Source organism: Emys orbicularis, chromosome 1, assembly GCF_028017835.1.
Source record: "Emys orbicularis isolate rEmyOrb1 chromosome 1, rEmyOrb1.hap1, whole genome shotgun sequence".
Lineage (NCBI taxonomy): Eukaryota > Metazoa > Chordata > Testudines > Emydidae > Emys > Emys orbicularis.
This window is the reverse complement of record NC_088683.1, coordinates 266,390,683-266,409,587: the sequence shown is the minus strand read 5'-3', so window position 1 is coordinate 266,409,587 and position 18,905 is coordinate 266,390,683. Positions and strand designations below refer to the sequence as shown.

At 45.5% G+C, this 18,905-nt stretch overlaps 1 protein-coding gene across 4 annotated transcripts in view; it reads right to left on the bottom strand.

The window, feature by feature from the left end:
* FGF14 (fibroblast growth factor 14) overlaps positions 1-18,905 on the bottom strand; it is a 638,300-nt gene that overhangs the window by 171,845 nt on the left and 447,550 nt on the right. For 2 of the 4 annotated variants that reach the window (XM_065413672.1, XM_065413683.1), the window contains exon 2: positions 3,987-4,097. The exons of 1 other annotated variant lie outside the window; for it this stretch is intronic. In XM_065413672.1, coding sequence (XP_065269744.1) covers positions 3,987-4,097 — 111 coding nt within the window. Of the gene's footprint in view, positions 1-3,986; positions 4,098-14,075; positions 14,102-18,905 lie in introns of all 4 variants that reach the window. One more of the 4 variants, XM_065413675.1, reaches the window with a different exon arrangement.

Sequence of the window (18,905 nt, the reverse complement as noted above, 5' to 3'; positions counted from 1 at the left end):
CATTCTCCACCATTATCCAACAGATGGACTAGTCCATACCTCCTCAGCCAATGTTATTAACAGGTCCCAGGAGAGATGAGGACCCCAATGGAAAACAGCTCTGAACTGAAATCCACCAAATTCTGTTCAGTTCAGGCTCTTGTAGTATGCCCATCACCGCGGTATCGAGCACCTTCCAGAAGTGCCTTAAATGACATAGCTAGGATCTATCACATGTGATCCTTTCTTTCTTACTTCCTCTCCCCAATCAGCCCTTCCTCGTTCAAAGAATTGGGTAGAAAAAAGGGGTACTTCTAATCTATACTAAACGTAAAAAGGCCTCCTATGTAATTTACTGGTTACTGCATCGCCAGGTCCACTCACTCCTGGCCCTATGCTCAGGTTTAAGATAAGCTGTGGCAGCAATATGTCCTATTATTGTTGAGGAATATTGCCCCTGTGAAGCTGCAGGGTGGGATTTCAAAAGCGCTCAGCATTGGTCTAACTCTGCTCCCATTGAAATCACTGGTAAAATTCCCATTGACTCCAATGGGAGAAGCATTAGACTAACACAAAGTATTTCTGAAAATCCCACCCATTATAAATAGCTAAAAGCTTTAAATTTAAAAGACAACTTTTGGTGGGACTGTAATGGAAGCATTAGATATACACATACCCAAACTGAGTAACTACCAGATCTTCTTACAGTTACCCTTGTCCTACCTCACTACAGCACCCTCTATTGTTTGTTACTCCTATGCCTTGAGACATATCTAAAATTAGCTTTTGGGGGGCAGACATATTTTTTTTATTTATTCTCTAGCTGCCTGGCACAAGTTGGGATGCTCTATAAATAATAAATAAGAAGCAGAAGAAAAGTCTGTGTGACTCAACCTCTCACAATACTTCCCTGCCAGGAACTCAAAGCACTCCCCCTTTCATCCATCCCTCACTAGCCATTCCCCCTGGATGCTCAAGGGAAGTCAGATGCTGAGCCAAATCGAGGGTTGGGGAAAATTCTTTCCTGTCATTCAGTGCCAATCAGCTGTAGCACAGAGCATGCTGAAAAGCATGGCAGAGGCACAATAGTCCATGCCACCCAGCAACATTAACCCAACAGTGCTTTCATCAACCTCAATCCAAAGCTATTCTCAAAAAGGACAGGAAGCTCCATTCTGTCTATTGGAGACAAAAGTGCTTTCCCACCCCACCTGACTATCAACGTATCCCTATGCCCCTCACAAGTTGGAGGCAACTGTTAATCAAATAGGCAAGGTGTAAACTCAACAGTCAGAAGAAATCTCATCCACACTCCAAACCAATCAGCAGCAAGATAAGGTAAGGATGAGGGTGAGGTTGAATGCTGAATACTTCTTCCACTTCTCACCCTTAGGGCCAGCCAAACCACATCCACCAGTAAGACTGGGGCTTGAATTCTCAAAATAAGGAGATTGCAAAATGAAGGGCAAAACAAAAGAGTAAAAGCTAGTTCATCCACAAGAAAAAATAGTGATTTTTTTTTTAAAAGGGGGAATAGTAAAAACAGAATTACAGTATAGGAAAATGAAAGGAAACAATAACATACTCCAGACAAAGACTGGGGAATAAAAGGAAAAAAAGAGGAAAAAAGACAAAGAACTAACATGATGGACTGGCAACAGCAACAGTAAGGAGACAGAGGCCTTGTCTACACCCAGCCGCTAGTTCGGCGGCTGGGAATCGAAGTTCCGGGTTCGATTTATCGCGTCTGGTCTGGACGCGATATATCGATCCCGGAAGCGCTCGCCGTCGACTGCGGTACTCCAGCTCGGCGAGAGGAGTACCGCGGAGTCGACGGGGAGCCTGCCTGCTGCGTGTGGACCGCGTCTGAACCGCGGTAAGTTCGAACTAAGGTATGTCGACTTCAGCTACATTATTCACGTAGCTGAAGTTGCGTACCTTAGTTCGAAGTTGGGGGTTAGTGTAGACCAGGCCAGAGACTGATAGCTGTTCATATATTCCTGAAAGTGCTCATGTGGTAACACACATTATCTTTCTGATTTGCAAGATAGTGTTGGCACTGATATATTATTTATATTAAAAGTTTAAGGTGGCAATACATGCATTTAGCTGGTAACATTTTTAATACTATATTACATTTGCCCCTGATCCAGACATTGGGCCTGGTTCACCACTGTGTTACTCACGTTTTACAATGGTGTAAATCCATTGATTTCAAAGTGGCTACGGGATTAATCCAGTGCTGATTGGTGAATCATGCCCATTTTTTCCATAGCAAATAATGTTAAATTTGTTGGGAAACTCACAGCCTAATCTCTAACTCATGCAAATGTAAAATATAACAGGACCCACCATTATTTACCTTGAATATGAAATACCTTTATTTTGCACAGGCTGTTTTTGGACAAGAAAGATTATTCTGCATTTTGGAACTATGGGAGAGAATGAGAGAGCAGGCAGACAAATAGAGAAAGGGAAGAGAAAAACACTGAGGGAGAAAAAGATGGGAGATTTTAAAAAGATGGCAACGGAGAAGAGAGGAAAGTAAGGGGTTGTGGCCTAGATTTTCAAAGATTTCAATGTCCACAATTCGGTTTCTAAGAAAGATTTATTTATTTAGATGTGTTGTAACAATAAAAAGGACACTCCTGCACTACTGCCACTAGACGCCTCCCCAAATGAAGGCAGGGGAAGAGAAACAAACAAAAAAAGAAACACATCCTGCAGGCCTCATGCAAGCAAAATGCATTCCTGTTGAAAGCAATGGGAATCTTGTTTCTGCACAGCTTGCAGTACTGGGCCAATAGAGAAGGGGCATTAGAAATGGACATACTTAAGTGCGAGAAAACAGAAAGACAGTTATGAAAAACAGGGAGATGAGAAAAGAACACAGAAAAATAGCAGAGAGAGAGAACAGTGAATCTGAAAAGTATAACAGTCAATAAAACAGTAACAATATCTGTGGATGAAATACATTAAGGACACATATTGTGTTAAAAGGTGTAGTCTCAATAACAGAAAACCTAACAAAACAAAAACAGAATTTGCACCTCCCGCAGCCTAATTCCAACCAGGCATATATTAATGTATGAGTAATAAGTAAATAAATGTCTTATAAACAAAAAGTAAAAATAAACCTCCAATGTCTGCTGTGCTTTATGAAAATTATTCAAATTGAACCATTCAAGAGTCAGGGCAAGTCTGCTTACCCACCACTTGCAGCTCAAGTTGTAAAATATATATTCATTATCTGAATCAAAATGTTCAGCAATATTATACTGAAAGAAATAACACTAAAAATGACCCATAAGAGATTTGAAAAGTGACACCATTTTTGTTTGGATAGCTTTTCAAATTGTTTCCAGTTTTGCAGGCCCCACACTTGCAGAAATCCTATTGAAGTCACTGGGAATCTTGCTGGGATAGGGACTGTATAATCAGTCTCTTTAGCCCGATTCAGTAAGATACTTAAGCATATGTTTCCATGGGTCTAATAACATGCTTAAAGTTAAACATATGCTTAAATTACACAGCCTTGGTTGTCAACGTTCCAAAGATAATTTCTTTGATTCTTTTTTCTATATTTATTTTTCAAAGATAAAGGAAAATGTTGCTGATAAATGTTTTACAGTGGATTTTTGAAAGTGCTTGGTATTGGCCTAACTTTCCTCTCACTGATTTCAACTGGAATTTTATCATTGTCTTCAATGGGAGTAGAGTTAGAGCAACGCTGAGCACTTTTGAAAATCCAAAACTTCATGTCAGACACTAACAAAATGCATAGTTGCTTCTTTCCTATATACTTTTTCACACACACAGGAGCGCTAAGGATTCTTTAAAAGGCATGCTAGTGTTTAATATATTTCTTAAGTTGACAGAATCTTTTTGCCAAAACACATCAAAATTCCTCAAAACCCATTAAAATAGTGTCTGCACGTATATATTTGAATGATTACATCTGCAATCTGTGTTTGAGATTAATACATTCTCCTAGAGCAGTCACTTACTAGAATTACTGCTGTCATCCTTGGTTCCATCGAGAGTTCCATCGGGGTGCATTTGCAAGTAGTAGCCTTGCCTGCAATATAACCTGGTCACTATACCCTTGAGCTGGGGATCTGAAAGACAAACATATTTTGTCACTAGCCTCAAAACTTTTTCCAAGAGTTATCCCTATTTCTCTCATTGTAGAAGGAAGATTGTCTCAGTAGTACTATACAGGACAATATCTGTTGGAGATGAAGAAAGAAAATTTCTTCCATCAGAATTTTACTACACCAGTTTTATGTCCTCTTTTCTCCTGTGAACATTCTTGATGGTAATTAACAGAGATAAAAAATGCTGAACTACTGTATGAAAAACTCTAGTGTAAACTACATTAGCCCCTACATAGACATTTCAGATTGCAATTAAAAATAATTTAATATAAAGAGCCTCATTGAAAATATTTAAGGAAAAAAATCATTTCTAAGAACCCTGTTCATATTTCATATAATTTAGATTTAATTACTATACTTCATTGGTCACTCTTAGAGACACTCACGTGAAAAAAACTGCCTTTGTTGCTTAGAGTTAATCTGGGGGGGTTTTTTGGTGGTTTTTTTTTTTTTCCATTTTATTCCCTACCTGAAGTGACACATTTTTGTGTAATATTTAATAATAATTGAACATGGAAGGTACCAAAGTACTTTATAGACTAATAAACAAGCATCACTAAAAACCCCAGCTCTGAAAAACAGCCATGCCTACAGCAGGACATAAGAATTCTTCACTAGCAACAGCATTTAGGAGAAGAACTGAAAAACATCTTACCCAGTTAAATGTAAAAGGGGAATTTTAAAAGGATAAGTGCATTCTCCCTAAATTGGAATTTGGCTAGGACACCAGGCTTAACACCTCTACTTTCGTGAGAATTACCACTGGATTAAGGACCACAGAGCTTCAGCTTTGTGCTTTGTCTCAGAGATGGTGCCTCATCATCATCCATAACACCTTGCTGGCAAATTAGTTCAATCCTCCAAGGGAAAAATGCCACCTTCCTGCAGTAGCTGAGTTTTCCTTAAATGTCTCTCATCAAAATACATACCAGGCCCAACTCTGCCTAACAAATTAGATATGACTGGCTAGCAACCTTTGGGGATACAGCAATAATTTTGTGTTTATGACATCATGTTCATCTCCATAACGATTAACTAATATCACAAAGATTTTATTAGAACTTCAGATGAGTAATTAGTAGGATGAATAGATGAAATCTTAAGGAATACAGATCCTGTTTTCATGCAAATACTCTTATTTAGGGCCAGATTGTGAACCCCTTACTCATACTGATGAACTGTTACTCTCATGAGTAATCCCATTGACGTCAGTAGGATTACTTGTAATATGAGTAAGGAGTTCAACAGCTTGACCCTTAATGAACAAGGAGATTGGAATATGGAAAATAGTGGCATATAAACAGAATTATTCCTAAATAGAATGTTTACAAAGTTTCCCAAAAGGCGTCAGCTAGTATTGAAAGATCTACATAAATGATTAATTTGTCAGGTTTTTGCAATGTATTTGCTATTCACAAAATGTGTAACAAGTCATTCTTTAAACAAACAGAACCATTTAAATTTACTTTTTCCATTTTACCCTGTAAATATTTCAGAGGCTTTTATCATAAAAATTACAGTACAAAAATGTTCAAAGTATTATGAAATACACCTCTACCCTGATATAACACGGCCCGATATAACATGAATTCGGATATAACGCGGTAAAGCAGCGCTCCGGGGGGGGCGGGGCTGCGCACTCCGGCGGATCAAAGCAAGTTCGATAGAATGCGGTTTCACCTATAACGCGGTAAGATTTTTTGGCTCCCGAGGACAGCGTTATATCGGGGTAGAGGTGTATAAGCAAATGTTCCGCATATATGCCGTATTACAGTCAGTCTTGCAAACCCGGCTTTTCATGAGTGACTCATAAATGGACTACTTGTATAAAGATTATTTATGTCAGCAAGGCTTGCAGAACCCTTACATAGGAATAGTTTGACAAGTCTTCTAAAAGTACTGGAGTCTTCCTTGAATTACTATCTTAATCGACATAATCTGGATACTGAAAAACATTTTAATCACTCAAAAAAATAAAATAAAAAAGCACTGATCAGACTGGCACTACACATATGTAACAATTTTATTTTTATGTGTTTCTAAATTGATAAGCTTAAAATTAATAAATCATTCCCGATACATATTAAAACTGCCAAAATTGCAAGGATCAGTAAGAAAATATTTAAAGCTAACTTGTTTGACAAATTCATGAAGCATTTCAAGAAAAGGAAAAAAAGGAGAAAATACAATGTTAGTAAAGACATAGGTAGTTATGTCTATGCTCAAAGCTGAAACGAATGCAAGTAAGCTTTCAGCTAAATGGTAAAGGTACCATTTTTAATTAAAAACAATCACTGTCTCCTAAGAAGGCTCAATTAAAGTCAATCATTATCAGAAACTGTTTACATCTAATGTGCTGATTGACAAAGTTGAAATTTAGAGTAGACCATCAAAATTATACTTTAATCACCTTTTTAAAAGCAAATTTCTTATCTACTTAAAAAAATAAACTTGACTTGTTTTTAAAAAGGAAAACAATTTTATTGTTGGTCTTTTATTTTAAACTACCTCTGGTTTATTAGCTATACAAAATTACGTGAGTGAAACTAATCTTGTGAGTGAACACAAGTTAAGCCAGAATTTTGGGGTGGGGGCTTGTGTGCCATGGGCAGTTCTTTTCCATTTAGCATTTTCTTGCCAAGACTCAAATACTGCAAAGTAATGGCAATAAGGCAGGCCACATTCTGTATTAGTAGTCTAGACATTGTATGTAGTGTGCATTAGTAGGCTAGAAATGCGTGAGTTGCATGCATTGGGAATGCTTTCAGCTATCAAAGATGTATTCTAACTTGGCCAATTGTTACGTGAGCATGACTCCTTCATTTGCAGTTTCATTTTAAAAATTATTGGAATTGATTTACATAAAACATATGCTGCCATTATGAAAAGTAAGTAGTTCTTACAAGACAGAGAAAATAATGGAAGAAAAAGGATAGAAAACCTTGTTACAATTGTCTGTACTATCAAAAAAATCTCTCTTTTTAATTTTCCTTTTATCTCTACATTCTTACGACCACCTTCTCCCACTCCCTTCATGCTCTACAAGCCAAGGTATCCTACCAAAAGTTTAGTTTCAATTTTCCTGTTGGAAAATTATGCCAAAAAGCTCTTTCCCCCTAGAAAATTTCAATCTCAGGAAACCTCTTTTCCAATAAGAAAATGACCAGCCCTAAATAGTAATACTCAGCACTTGTTTATTGTAACTCTCTACACCTTCAAAGCACTGTAGAAACATGGATTAATTAATTAGTTAAAGGAATGATCAAAAGATTAAATTGCTCAATGAATTGGTAATGAGAAATGAAGCCTTTCATCTCTGGGTTATTAGCCCAGTCCAAGTTATTGATATTTGAGGGGTGTGTGAAATGATTTGTTAATCTCAGTCTAGTTCACAACGAGCAAGTGTTCTCCTCACAAAAACTATGAAAATTAGTCTCATGGTCAGCATCTTTAGCAAAGAGATGTAGGGATGACAGGGCAGGGACGCTGAATCTTACCCTTGCAAATATATAGGTGGCCTTCCAGAACACAACTGAGACACATTGACAGAGAAACCTACTACTGCCTGTATTATAGCTGTTCTGTGTCTAAACAGCAGACTTCATTCTCTAGGAGTTTCAATCTGGTACCTTCCACAAGCACTACAGTCATTTAAAGATATTAGAGGAAGTATAAGTCTGTTCAGCTTCAGAAAGTTTGGTCCCATGTCAAGCCCTGTGACACCTGTGCTCGAACAAAACCTGCCTGGAGCAGGCCTTTCAGCCTCCTCATGTCATCTGAGACCCCTTCCCCGTCCTGGTCACACATAACCCTTGATTTTATAGCAGAACTACCCAAATCTGAAGGCTGCAATACCACACAAACTGTTGTGGACCAGCTTATCAAAATGACCCATTTTGTACCATATTTATGTCTCCCTACTGCAGAAACTATTGCACACCTTCTGGTTACATAGATCTTCTGCCTCCATGGCCTCCCTGACCACCTTACCACAGACCATGGCTCCCAATTGGAGTGTTTCATGTCCTAGATGTCTGACCCCATGCATCCACTGCACAGCATGCTCAGATGGATGGCCAATCAGAATAGGTCAACCAGGTGTTTGGACAATACCTGTGCTGCTTCCTGAACAGCTGCCAAAACAATTGGGTTGCATTACTCCCACTTGCTGAATTGGCAACATGGAACACACCTCTACCTGATCCAGTCCCTTCTACTCCAACTATGGTTTTCATCCTCATTTCCACCCTTCTGTCCCTTCATCCACAATGGTTCCTGCTACCTCTGATCTGGTACAGACCATTCAAGAAATGCAAGTCAACCTAAAGGAGCACCTGGAAGCAGCCAAGACAACTTATAATCACCACACTGACAAACACCGCCAAGAAGTCCCACCTCTAAAGACAGGCCAGAAAGTGTGGCTGTCCACAAAACATCTACAGACCACTCTACCTGTGCACAATTTAGATCATCAGTATGCATGTCCTTTCACTATTACTTGGCAGATAAATCCGGTGGCATTTGAATTACAGCTCCATCGATCCTGAAAGGTCCATCCTGTCTTTTGAATTTCCCTCCTGAAGCCTTTCCTAAACAATCCATTCCCCAGCAGGCATACACCACCTACACATGCGGTTCAAGTTCAAGACCATGAGGATCACCTCATCCAGGACATCCTGGACTCCCAACTGCACAGATGGACTCTGTACTATCTGATCAATCGGGAGGGCTCTGGGGTGGAAGAATGCTCTTGGGAGCCAGCTCATCATGTGTATGCCCCTCAAAAGTCTGGGCCTTCCACAGGAATCATCCTGAGAAATGGCGTCAGGTGCCACAAGTCTCAAACCCAGCCTTGTGGGGCTGCTGAATGGGACCTTGAGAGCCGCGCCCATGCATCAGTATATTAGGCGCCTATGCCCTCTCCATTTCCTTCTTGCCAGCAACTCTGACAGAGGGGCAGGAGAGTGGACATGAGCAATACATCTCGAAGAACAACAGTTACAAAAGATGGGTAACTGTTTCTTCTTCTTCAAGTGCTTGCTCATGTCAATTCCATTCTAAGTGACTCACAAGCAGCATCCCTGGTGGTGGGCTCAGAGTTCACCGTTGTGAAGCTTGCAACACAGCTCTGCAAAAGCCAGCATCGTCTCAGGCTTGCTGGGTGAGCGCATAATGAGACAAACATGTAGATAGATGACCAGGTAGCAGCCCTGCAGATATCCTGAATCGGCACCTGGGTCAGGAAGGCTGACGACGAAGCCTGTGCCCTAGTTGAGTGGGCAGTCACGGACGCCGGTGGAGGCAGCTTTGCCAGATCATAGCAGTAACAGATGCAGGCTGTGGTCCAGGCCTGTTTGCCACTGCAACAAACAACTGCATTGACTTACGAAACGGCTTGGCCCTGTCGATGTAGAAGGCAAGTGCCCTCCTGATGTCCAGGGCATGCAATTTGCACTCCTCTTCTGATTTATGAAGCTTCAGAAAGAAGACAGGTAAGTATATGTTTTGACCAGTATGAAACTGCGAAACTACCTTGGGCAGGAACGCTGGATGCGGCCGGAGGTGGACCTTGTCCTTGTAGAACACTGTATAGGGCGGCTCTGAAGTTAGCGCCCTGATCTCAGAGACCCAATGGGCGGACGTTATTGAGACCAGGAAAGAAACTTTCCAGGAGAGGAGGAGAAGGAAGCAGAAAGCTAGAGGCTCAAAGGGAGGACCCATGAGCCGCGACAGCATGAGATTCAGGTCCCAGGGAGGGACGGGATCCCTGACATGTGGATAGAGATGTGCCAGACCTTTCAAAAACTGGAAAGTCATGTTGTGAGTGAAGACCAACCTGTCCTGGAGCAGAGGGTGGAAGTGGACTTTGATCGATGACAGGGACAACCCCTGGAGGTTGAGGTGTAGAAGATAGTCCAGGATCGCTGCTCAGCCCGGATACTCTGTTCTGCGGCCCAGCACGCAAACCTCTTCCACTTGGCGAGGTAGGTTGCTCTGGTGGAGGGCTTTCTGCTGCCCAACAAGACCTGTTGAACCTGAGCTGAGCATTTGCGTTCTTCTGCATTTAGCCATGCAAAAGCCACACTGTCAAGTGCGGTGCCACCAGGTTTGGATGCAGAAGACTGCCGTGGTTCTGGGACAGCAGGTCTGGCCAGAGAGGCAGCTACAGTGGGGCGGCTACTAAAAGGTCCATCAGCATGCCAAACCAGTGCTGCTGAGGCCATGCAGGAGCTATCAGGATCACCTTGGCCTTGCCCCGTTTGATCTTCAGAAGGACCTTATCGACTAGTGACACCAGTGGGAAGGCATACATCAGAGCCCCCAACCACAGGAGCCAAAAGGAAGCCCCTGTCCAATCCCCGGAATGAGCAGAACACATGCCATTTCCTGTTCTGACTGGCAGGGCTGCCGAAAGTGGGTTCGGGCCCCGGTGAAAACATTTTTTCAGGCCCCCCAGCAAGGACGGACCGGCTAAACAGGGCCGACGAGACAGGGGGGAAGCCGGGGAAGCCAGGCCCGGAATTTTTTCGGGTCCCCCAGCAAGGGCGGACTGGCTAAACAGGGCCGACGAGAGGGGGGGGGGAGCCGGGCCCGGAATTTTTTCGGGCCCCCCAGCAAGGGCGGACTGGCTAAACAGGGATGACGGGGGGGGGAGCTGGGCCCCGGTAATTTGTACTGGCTTCCCCACCCTCTCGTCGGCCCTGCTGACTGGACACAAGCAGATCCACCTGGGGAGTTTCCCACGTCAGGGAGATCACAAGAACCACCTCCGGGTGGAGTGACCGCTTGTGGCAAGACAAGAAGGTCCTGCTGAAGCGATCTGCTACCACGTTCTTGGCCCCAAGCAGATGCGCGGCCACCAGATGTATGGCATGCCACACTGTAGCGGGGCAGTTACCCCGCTCCTGGGGGAAAAGGTCAGCTGATTGGGGAAGCAGCCACAGCTGTGGCCACACCCAATCAGGCCACAACTGGCCCTGATATAAGGGCTAAGGGAGGAGCTGGGTCAGTCTAACTCCAGCCTTGGAGTGGGAAGGACCTGGCTGCCTGGGAGCACAGGGTACTTGAAGCAGAGCTGTGCTGGGGAAGGGCCAGAGGAGCTAGGGAGCTCCACCCGGGCAACTCCCCAGGCTGAGGCCTTGTTAAAGGCCTAAGGAGGTACTGGGACTGCAGAGGTGCAGCCCAGGGATAGGCAGAAGCAGCTGGTCCAACCGCCTTGCCAATGATAAGTTGCCATTACAGACTGCAGTCTGCCCCAGAGAAAGGGGGTTAGATGACGACTGGCAGTAGCCACTGAGGCAAGGTGGGCATAGGGATGGGGATTCCCCTGGGAGGGGATACCCAGAGTGCGGGGGGCACTGCTGCAGGGCAGCACCCCAAGGAAAGGGGCATCAGGGTCCAGGAGGGACATGGGGCCTGCAGCAGGCAAGACACAGGCCAGCATGGGGCGCTCCAAGGCTGAGGAGCTAATTCCTGAGACAACCAGCAGGAGGTGCCGCGGCAGTGAGTGCTCAATCTGCTACACACAGAAGCCCCACAGGTGGAGAGCTTCTTGGCAAAGGGCCGGCGACCTGGTTCTGCCCTGCCTGTTAATGTAATACATCGCTGCAGTATTGTCTGTCAGGACCTGCATCACCTTGCCCTTCACATGGGGCAGGAAAGCCTGGCAGCCAGGCGAACCACTTTGAGCTCCCTGACGTTTATGTGGAGGGACAGACCATCCCACGACCAGCGGCCTTGCGTCCTGAGCTCGCCCAGGGGGCTCCCCAGCCCAGGTCCAAGGCATTGGAAACGAGGGTCAGTGATGGGGACAGGGCCATGACGGGAACTCCCTCCAATACCGATTCAGAGCTCAACCACCAATCCAGGGACAATTGGATGTGAACCGGAACCCTGACCACCCGGTCTAGATCGTGTCTGTTGGAGATGTAGACCGACGCCAACCATGCTTGCAGTGGCCAGTGATGGAGCCAGGCATGCTGGACCACCTACATACATGCGACCATGTGGCCCAACAACCGCAGGCAGGTGTGAGCAGTGGTGATCGGGTAGTTTTTCACATGGGAGATCAGGTCCGACATGGCCTGGAAAAACACCTCCGGAAGGAAGGCTCTGGCTCGTGTGGAGTTGAGAACTGCCCCAATGAACTGCCCCAATGAACCGGCCTTAAGGTCGATTTCTTTTCGTTTACCAACAGGCCCAGGTCGCGGCAGATGGAACAAACCAGATTGAGGCTCCTTTGAACCTGTTCCCGAGATCTGGGCCCTTGATGAGCCAATCGTCGAAATATGAGTAGACCTGAACCCCTAGATGCCTGAGTAAGCGGCCACTAGTGCCATACATTTTGTAAACACCCTTGGGGCAGACGAGAGGCCAAAGGGCAGTGCCATGAACTGGCACTGGCATCCACCCACCACAAACTGGAGGAATCATCTGAGACCTTGGAAAATATGGAGATATATCCTTCAGATCGAGGGCGGCGTACCAGTCTCCTGGATCCAGGGAGAGGATGATGGAGACCAGGGAGACCATGCAGAACTTCAACTTTTTGAGTGACCTGTTGAGGCGCCGCAGGTCCAGAATGGGTCTTAGACCCCCTTTCGCTTTCAGAATTAGGAAATAATGGGAGTAGAACCTTTTTCCCCTCATGTCCCAGGGGACTTCCTCCATTTCCCCGGGCTGCATGAGGTTCTCATCCTCTTGAATGAGGAGTTGCTCGTGAGAAGGGTCCCTGAAGAGGGACAGGGAAAGGGGGGCAGAGGGGGAGCAGCCAAGAATTGCAGGGAGTAGCCCCAAGATACAATCTCTGAAGAAGATGGTTGAGGAAAGAACGAAGTGGATCCGGGGAGTTGACTAATATATGGAGATATACCTATCTCATAGAACTGGAAGGGACCCCAAAAGGTCATTGAGTCCAGCCCCCTGCCTTCACTAGCAGGACCAAGTAATGATTTTGCCCCAGATCCCTAAGTGGCCCCCTCAAGGATTGAACTCACAACCCTGGGTTTAGCAGGCCAAAGCGCAAACCTCTGAGCTATCCCTCCCCCCAAGCTGTCACGCTGCAGCACACCCTCAAAACGAGTGCTTCTGGCCCCCACGAGGCTTCGACGAGCTGGGTTGTGCAGGGGAGCGGGAGGAGGAAGGGCGGTGACAACCAAAACTCGTGTCTCTATCCCTTCTCCTTGCAGGCCCATGTCGAGACTGCAAAGGCCTTGGCGGCGGGGGTGGCCGGAACTGCTTCCTCAATGACTGCAGCATATGCAGACCCAGCGAGCGAAGGGTGGCCCGAGCGTCAGTCTGTGCAGCCTCGCGTCAGTCTCTTCTATGAAGAGACCATTCCCATCAAAGGAAGATCCTGGATCGAGGTCAGCATCTCCTGGGACAGGCCAGTGGTTTGAAGCCAGGAGATGCACCTCATGACCATCGTCAATGCGACCACCCTAGTTGCTGAAGCGGCCGCATCCCATGCCATCTGGAGGGAGCACCTTGCAGCCATCATACCCTCCTCCACCAGGGCCCTGAATTCCTAGGCCGAGTCCTGGGGCAGTGAGTCCTTGAACTTACGGAGGGAGTCCCATAAATTGAAGTTGTACCTCCCCAAGAAAGCCTGGTGTTTGGCCACCCGGAACTGAAGGCTGGCCATCTAATAAATCTTTCTCCAAAAAAGGTCCAGCCTCTGGGTCTCTTTATTCTTGGGGGTTGAACTGGTTTGCCCATCTCTCCTTCTTGTTGGCCACCAAGACGACCAGTGAGCCTGGAGGAAGGTGGGTATACAAATATTCGAACCCCTTGGCTGGAACAAAATACTTTTTCTTGGCCTTCTTGGAGGTGGGAGGGATGGAAGAAGGAGTTTGCCAAAGGGTTTTTGCTATTTTTAGGATCCCATCATGTACTGGTAGCGCAACAGGGGCAGGGGTAGAGGCTGAGAGCACATTGAACCGGGTTTACACCTGTTCGGCGTTCTCCTCCACTTCCAAGCCCAAGTTCGTAGCCCAAGTCCAAAGCAGGGCCTGATGTTCTTTGAAATCGTCCAGCAGGTTGGCGCTGGAGGGGCCCACACCGCCTCATCTGGGGACGAGGACGATGACTGGGTCACCGGGAGAGGCCCCGAGGGATCATCCCCTGTGGGGGAAGAGGGTTTTGGGGTGGGCACTTGCTCCTCTACCCCGGCCTCCGAGTGCACCACGTACCAGGCTTGGTGCCGCCAGTGCCGTTGGTTGCTGCTATGAGGCAGTGGCTGAAGAATGGACTGACTGAGGCATCGGCATCACAGACATGCCCCACACACTTGAGTAGGGCCATTGCGCCACTGGCCTTGCTGCTACAATGCTATCACGGAGGTCGATGCAGCCTCAGGTGCCCACCCACGCCGGTGCTGTCGTGGTGAAGGGCTGAATTCCCTTTCCAAACTGGAGGAAACACCTTCTGGTGATCACGGAGGGGCCATCAAAGCTTGCATCTCATGGCTAACTGTTGCTACAGGAGACCGGTGCCTCAAGTAGGAGAATCAGTGCCAGGGGAAGGGAGATCGGTACCATGACGGAGACTGCTCCTACCGTGGGGATCTGCACTGAGGAGACAACCAGCGGAGGATGATTGGTGCCAGCGATACAGTAATTGGTGCTTTCCTCTAGGCGACCCTCGTTGAGAGCGCGGAGACCATGAGCATGGTGCCGGCTACGTAGGACATCCCGCAGAAGACAGACCTGGGATGTGGAGACTGAGAGCTCTGTCTCATTTCCGGAGACTGGCATCATTCACCCGCCCTCTGAGGAGTTTTTACGGCTGGCTTTCCCTCACCGGGAGCCTTTGCTGTGACCTGCAATGCACGCGGTGCCGGCGGCGCTGGTAGAGGCCTCTGCTCTCTGGGCACCAGGAGAGCCTGGGAAGGCATCGGCATTGCCACCAGTCTGGGTCCTCTACCAATCCCTGGAGTCGGTGGCGGATCCCTCAGGAGGTTAGTGGGTCCTACTGGGGGGCATCCCCATGTGGCTCTGGTGTGGGCTATCAGCCCAAACTGGGTCCTTTGCCCTTCTTGCTCGGTGGCGGGAAGTCACTCTTCTTAGGCACTGGTGCTGGGAAGTACTGCTGGGTGGAGCCTGGTGCCAAGGGTGCGCTGCGCACTGAGGCTGAGACGCTCAGGGCAGAGTCCAGCCAGGGAGGCTCAGAAGCAGAGTTCTGGGACAAAAGTTCTTACAGATGTGACACTTCTCCTTCACATCTGATTCCCTCCCAAGCATTTGAGGCAGGTGCTATGAGGGTTACAGTCAGAGCAGGGCTTAAAACTGGGAGACCAGGGAATGCCCTGCCTGGGTTGAAGTCCCCACTGGGACTCTATCACCAACTACTCTAGTCAACAACTACTTATTAACTAACTACTGTAAACAAATTATTTACAAAGCCTTACGGCTCAAAGAATGAAATAGAAGAACTGCTAGCCCTTTCAAGGCAAGGGAAAGGCATTCCAACTAACCACCATGGGCGGTAAGAAGGAACTGAGTGGGCGTAGGGCCAGTGGTGCCTAATATACCGATGCATGGGCGTGGCACTCAAGAGGGAGCTACAGCCGACCCTATGGATACCACTAAGGCAAAAATATCTGACGGCTGCGCACGTGGGTGCACGCACAGCTAGAATGGAATCAACATGAGCAAGCATTTGAAGAAGAACTGCTGTTAACACCCCACCACCAGAAGCTACACTTGCTGACTCGGCAGGGTGAGTTGACTAACAACAGACTGCTGATTGGCTTCCTGTTCCTGTCCCATTTCTTGTCTGAGCAACTAGTCACTAGGCGTGTTGCTGCCCAGATTTCTGAGATCAGGTCCCTGCTTTCTCGCCTGGTTCCTGCTCCTTGTTCCTGATAACATGCCTCATCCCTGTTCCTTTTACCATGCCCTGTTCCTTGTTCCTGCTGCCTGCTTCCTCACCCTGACGCCAGTTACTGACTCTGACTTCGACCCTTGGCGTGACTTCTGACTCTTGCCGTGGCTTTGAACCCTGGTGTGACCATGACCCCAACTCTACTCCTGACACCAAACACTAGGTCAGATATCCCACATTACAGGCCCTGACACTGTTAGAGTACTTATGACATATCACATTGGTGGAGAGGGTGTAGCTGTTACTTCAGCAAGTTGCTAGCCACTTTCTGTTTGAAAGACTTACAATGGGGGATGACTTCAGCATTCTTTTAATCTATTCTAGTTACCTGGCACGTAGTTCTTAAGCAATTTTAGGATCTACTGCTATAAGGTTAGGAAGCAGGCTAAATGTTGGCACCAAAATTTTTGTCTGTCTTTCTCGCCATAGGTATTTGAACTGGTGATCCTAATAAAATAATGTAAAGTGTGCATGATATTTTAACAATGTGGATCCCTTTAATCCACTAGTTGTTTTTTAAATTGAAATCTTTGCCATTTGTACTGATTTATCCACTAACCCATTCAACTGTACATAGAAAGGGCATGTCAGTCTGCTTGAACTACCGAAGCGAGCTGCTGGTGAATTGCTCATCTTCTCATGATGAGTCTGTGATATTACACTGTTATTACATTGCTTTTCAAAGTTTTGTGCAACAACTCAAATTAAAGGCAGAGTAGCAACCTACAAATTAGAGGTAAATTCAAATAGATCTGCACCCAAACTTGGGCTAAGAATGAGCAAGAATCTCATAGGTTTCAAGGTTCTTTTGCATTCTGTTGCTAGCATTTCTTGCAGGTTTTGCTCTTGGATACCTTATCTTTGATGGCAGCATTCATGCCTGTCCAGAACAGAACATCTCAGGCTCTGTTCTTACACTTCTTAATACTCACATGGACACTGTGGTAACATTTCTTATCTCATATTCTAAAATATCATGACATAAGATTCTTTGTACAGAAACATATGCAACAATCACACCTCAAAAGCCCCCCCTTTTTTTTTATGTTCAGATGTGCCTGAATTTTTTTTCTCTTCACCATCTATCTAGAATTACTCTTTCAAGCTGGGTCAGAAAGGGGCAGTACTTGACCTTTATTTCAAATGTTTCTTCCTGCATCTCATTGCTTTCACTCTTTATAGGCACTTTTGAAAGCATGTAGAACATAAGAAGCTCTTTACTGGGCCTCTCTCACACACTTATCACTTCTGCAATTTCATAATCATTTTCTGACATCTAGGCGGTACTTTGCAAAATGATTTCTGTACTGTGGCTTCTAACTGTTTATGGTCTGGTTCTGCCTTGACTGATTTCTGCACACACACATCTTAATCAAACCATTCACAGTTAAAACACTCTTGACAGTATTTGTTTTTTTCCAATCTGAACATTGTTCTATTGTGTGTTAGTCAATGTTGTGGAAGCATTTACCACTGGATGCTCCTTTTGCAGAGGGACAGCTTGAAACCCATGTGAGCTTGCATTGACAAATTCTAGGATCTTTGCTAGTCTTTAAATATTTCAGTAGAGATGCTTCTGTGACAACTCTTTTTTTTAATTCCCAAAAGCTTTTATCTTGTGAAGTATGCTAGTGCCGTTCTGTGCTGTAGTGAATGGCATACTAACATTATGCTGTCTGTCATTATGAAGTTGGTCTTTTTTGGCCCAAATCAGCAGATTATCGGCAATTATTCCCATACCTTCCAAACACTCAAAAATCCAGGTGATTAATGTCACTGTGAAATGTTTGTAACACCTCTACATAAAGGGGAAAGAAAATATGGTGGCAGACGCCTTGTCCGGGAAAGTGGGCACTGACCTGCTACCTCTGGGAAGCTAGTTGCTAGCCATCCTGCAGCTTTGTAAGACGGGAGCGGTGTGACCTAACAGCATCCCGATGCAAAAGCACAAAGGGCTCACTAGTATAAGGAAATGAGTTACAGCTGGCCTGACCATTTCAGTGTACCCCAACTCCTTATGGTTATAATCTGTATCTAAACGGTGTAATGCAATATGGCATTGAAAAACTAGTAACTCACTGATCATTACAAGGTGTATATCAAGAGTTATAGATATATATTGGGATGGTGACTAAATTGTGTTTAAATCAGGCATGTTGGGGGAGGTGGGTGGTGGTAAACAGGTTTGCCCTAGACAAAGGAATGTGAATTTGTTTCTCTGATCAGCCTGCTTGTCAGGCAAACCATGAAGGTCCAGTTAGGTAAACAAAGTTATCAAGATTAAAAAAAGCAGGGGAGGAGACACCTTTTATAAGGGAAGAGAAACTTCATTGGCTGTAAAGACAGAGGTTTGAACCTCAAGTGATAAGCAATTGAATCAACTGATTGTATACAGTATTACTGTATTATAAAAATTTGTTGAGTGAGGTGTTTGATGAAAGCCTATGACACACTGGTGATTAATATCATCATAAAATGTAAGTTTTTAACATTATATAAGGAATTGTGGGTATTCATTGATATTAGGCTTACAGGCTGTGATCAAACAAAGGGAGAAAATAGGTCTCTCCCAGACAGGAGGGAACATCACAGCTATCTACCTGTCTCCAGTGAAATTAAGCAAGTTGTGTCCAGAAACAATGGAAGCTCCATTTACACAAAAATTAGCAGGGGGATGGGAAGCCCACAGGAAGGGTAGAACAGCATGAGGTTTCCCTGCCTCTTGAAACAAGGTCACTGAACTTTGGAAGATATAAGTAAAGACAGAAGCCATCTTTGGTATCCATCACTAGACAGACACAAGGGAACAGAGCTCTGGCAAGCTGAGAAAGGTGGGTCCTTCAACCAAGGGGGAGGGGTTTGAAGTCTATAGAAACTGAATATAGG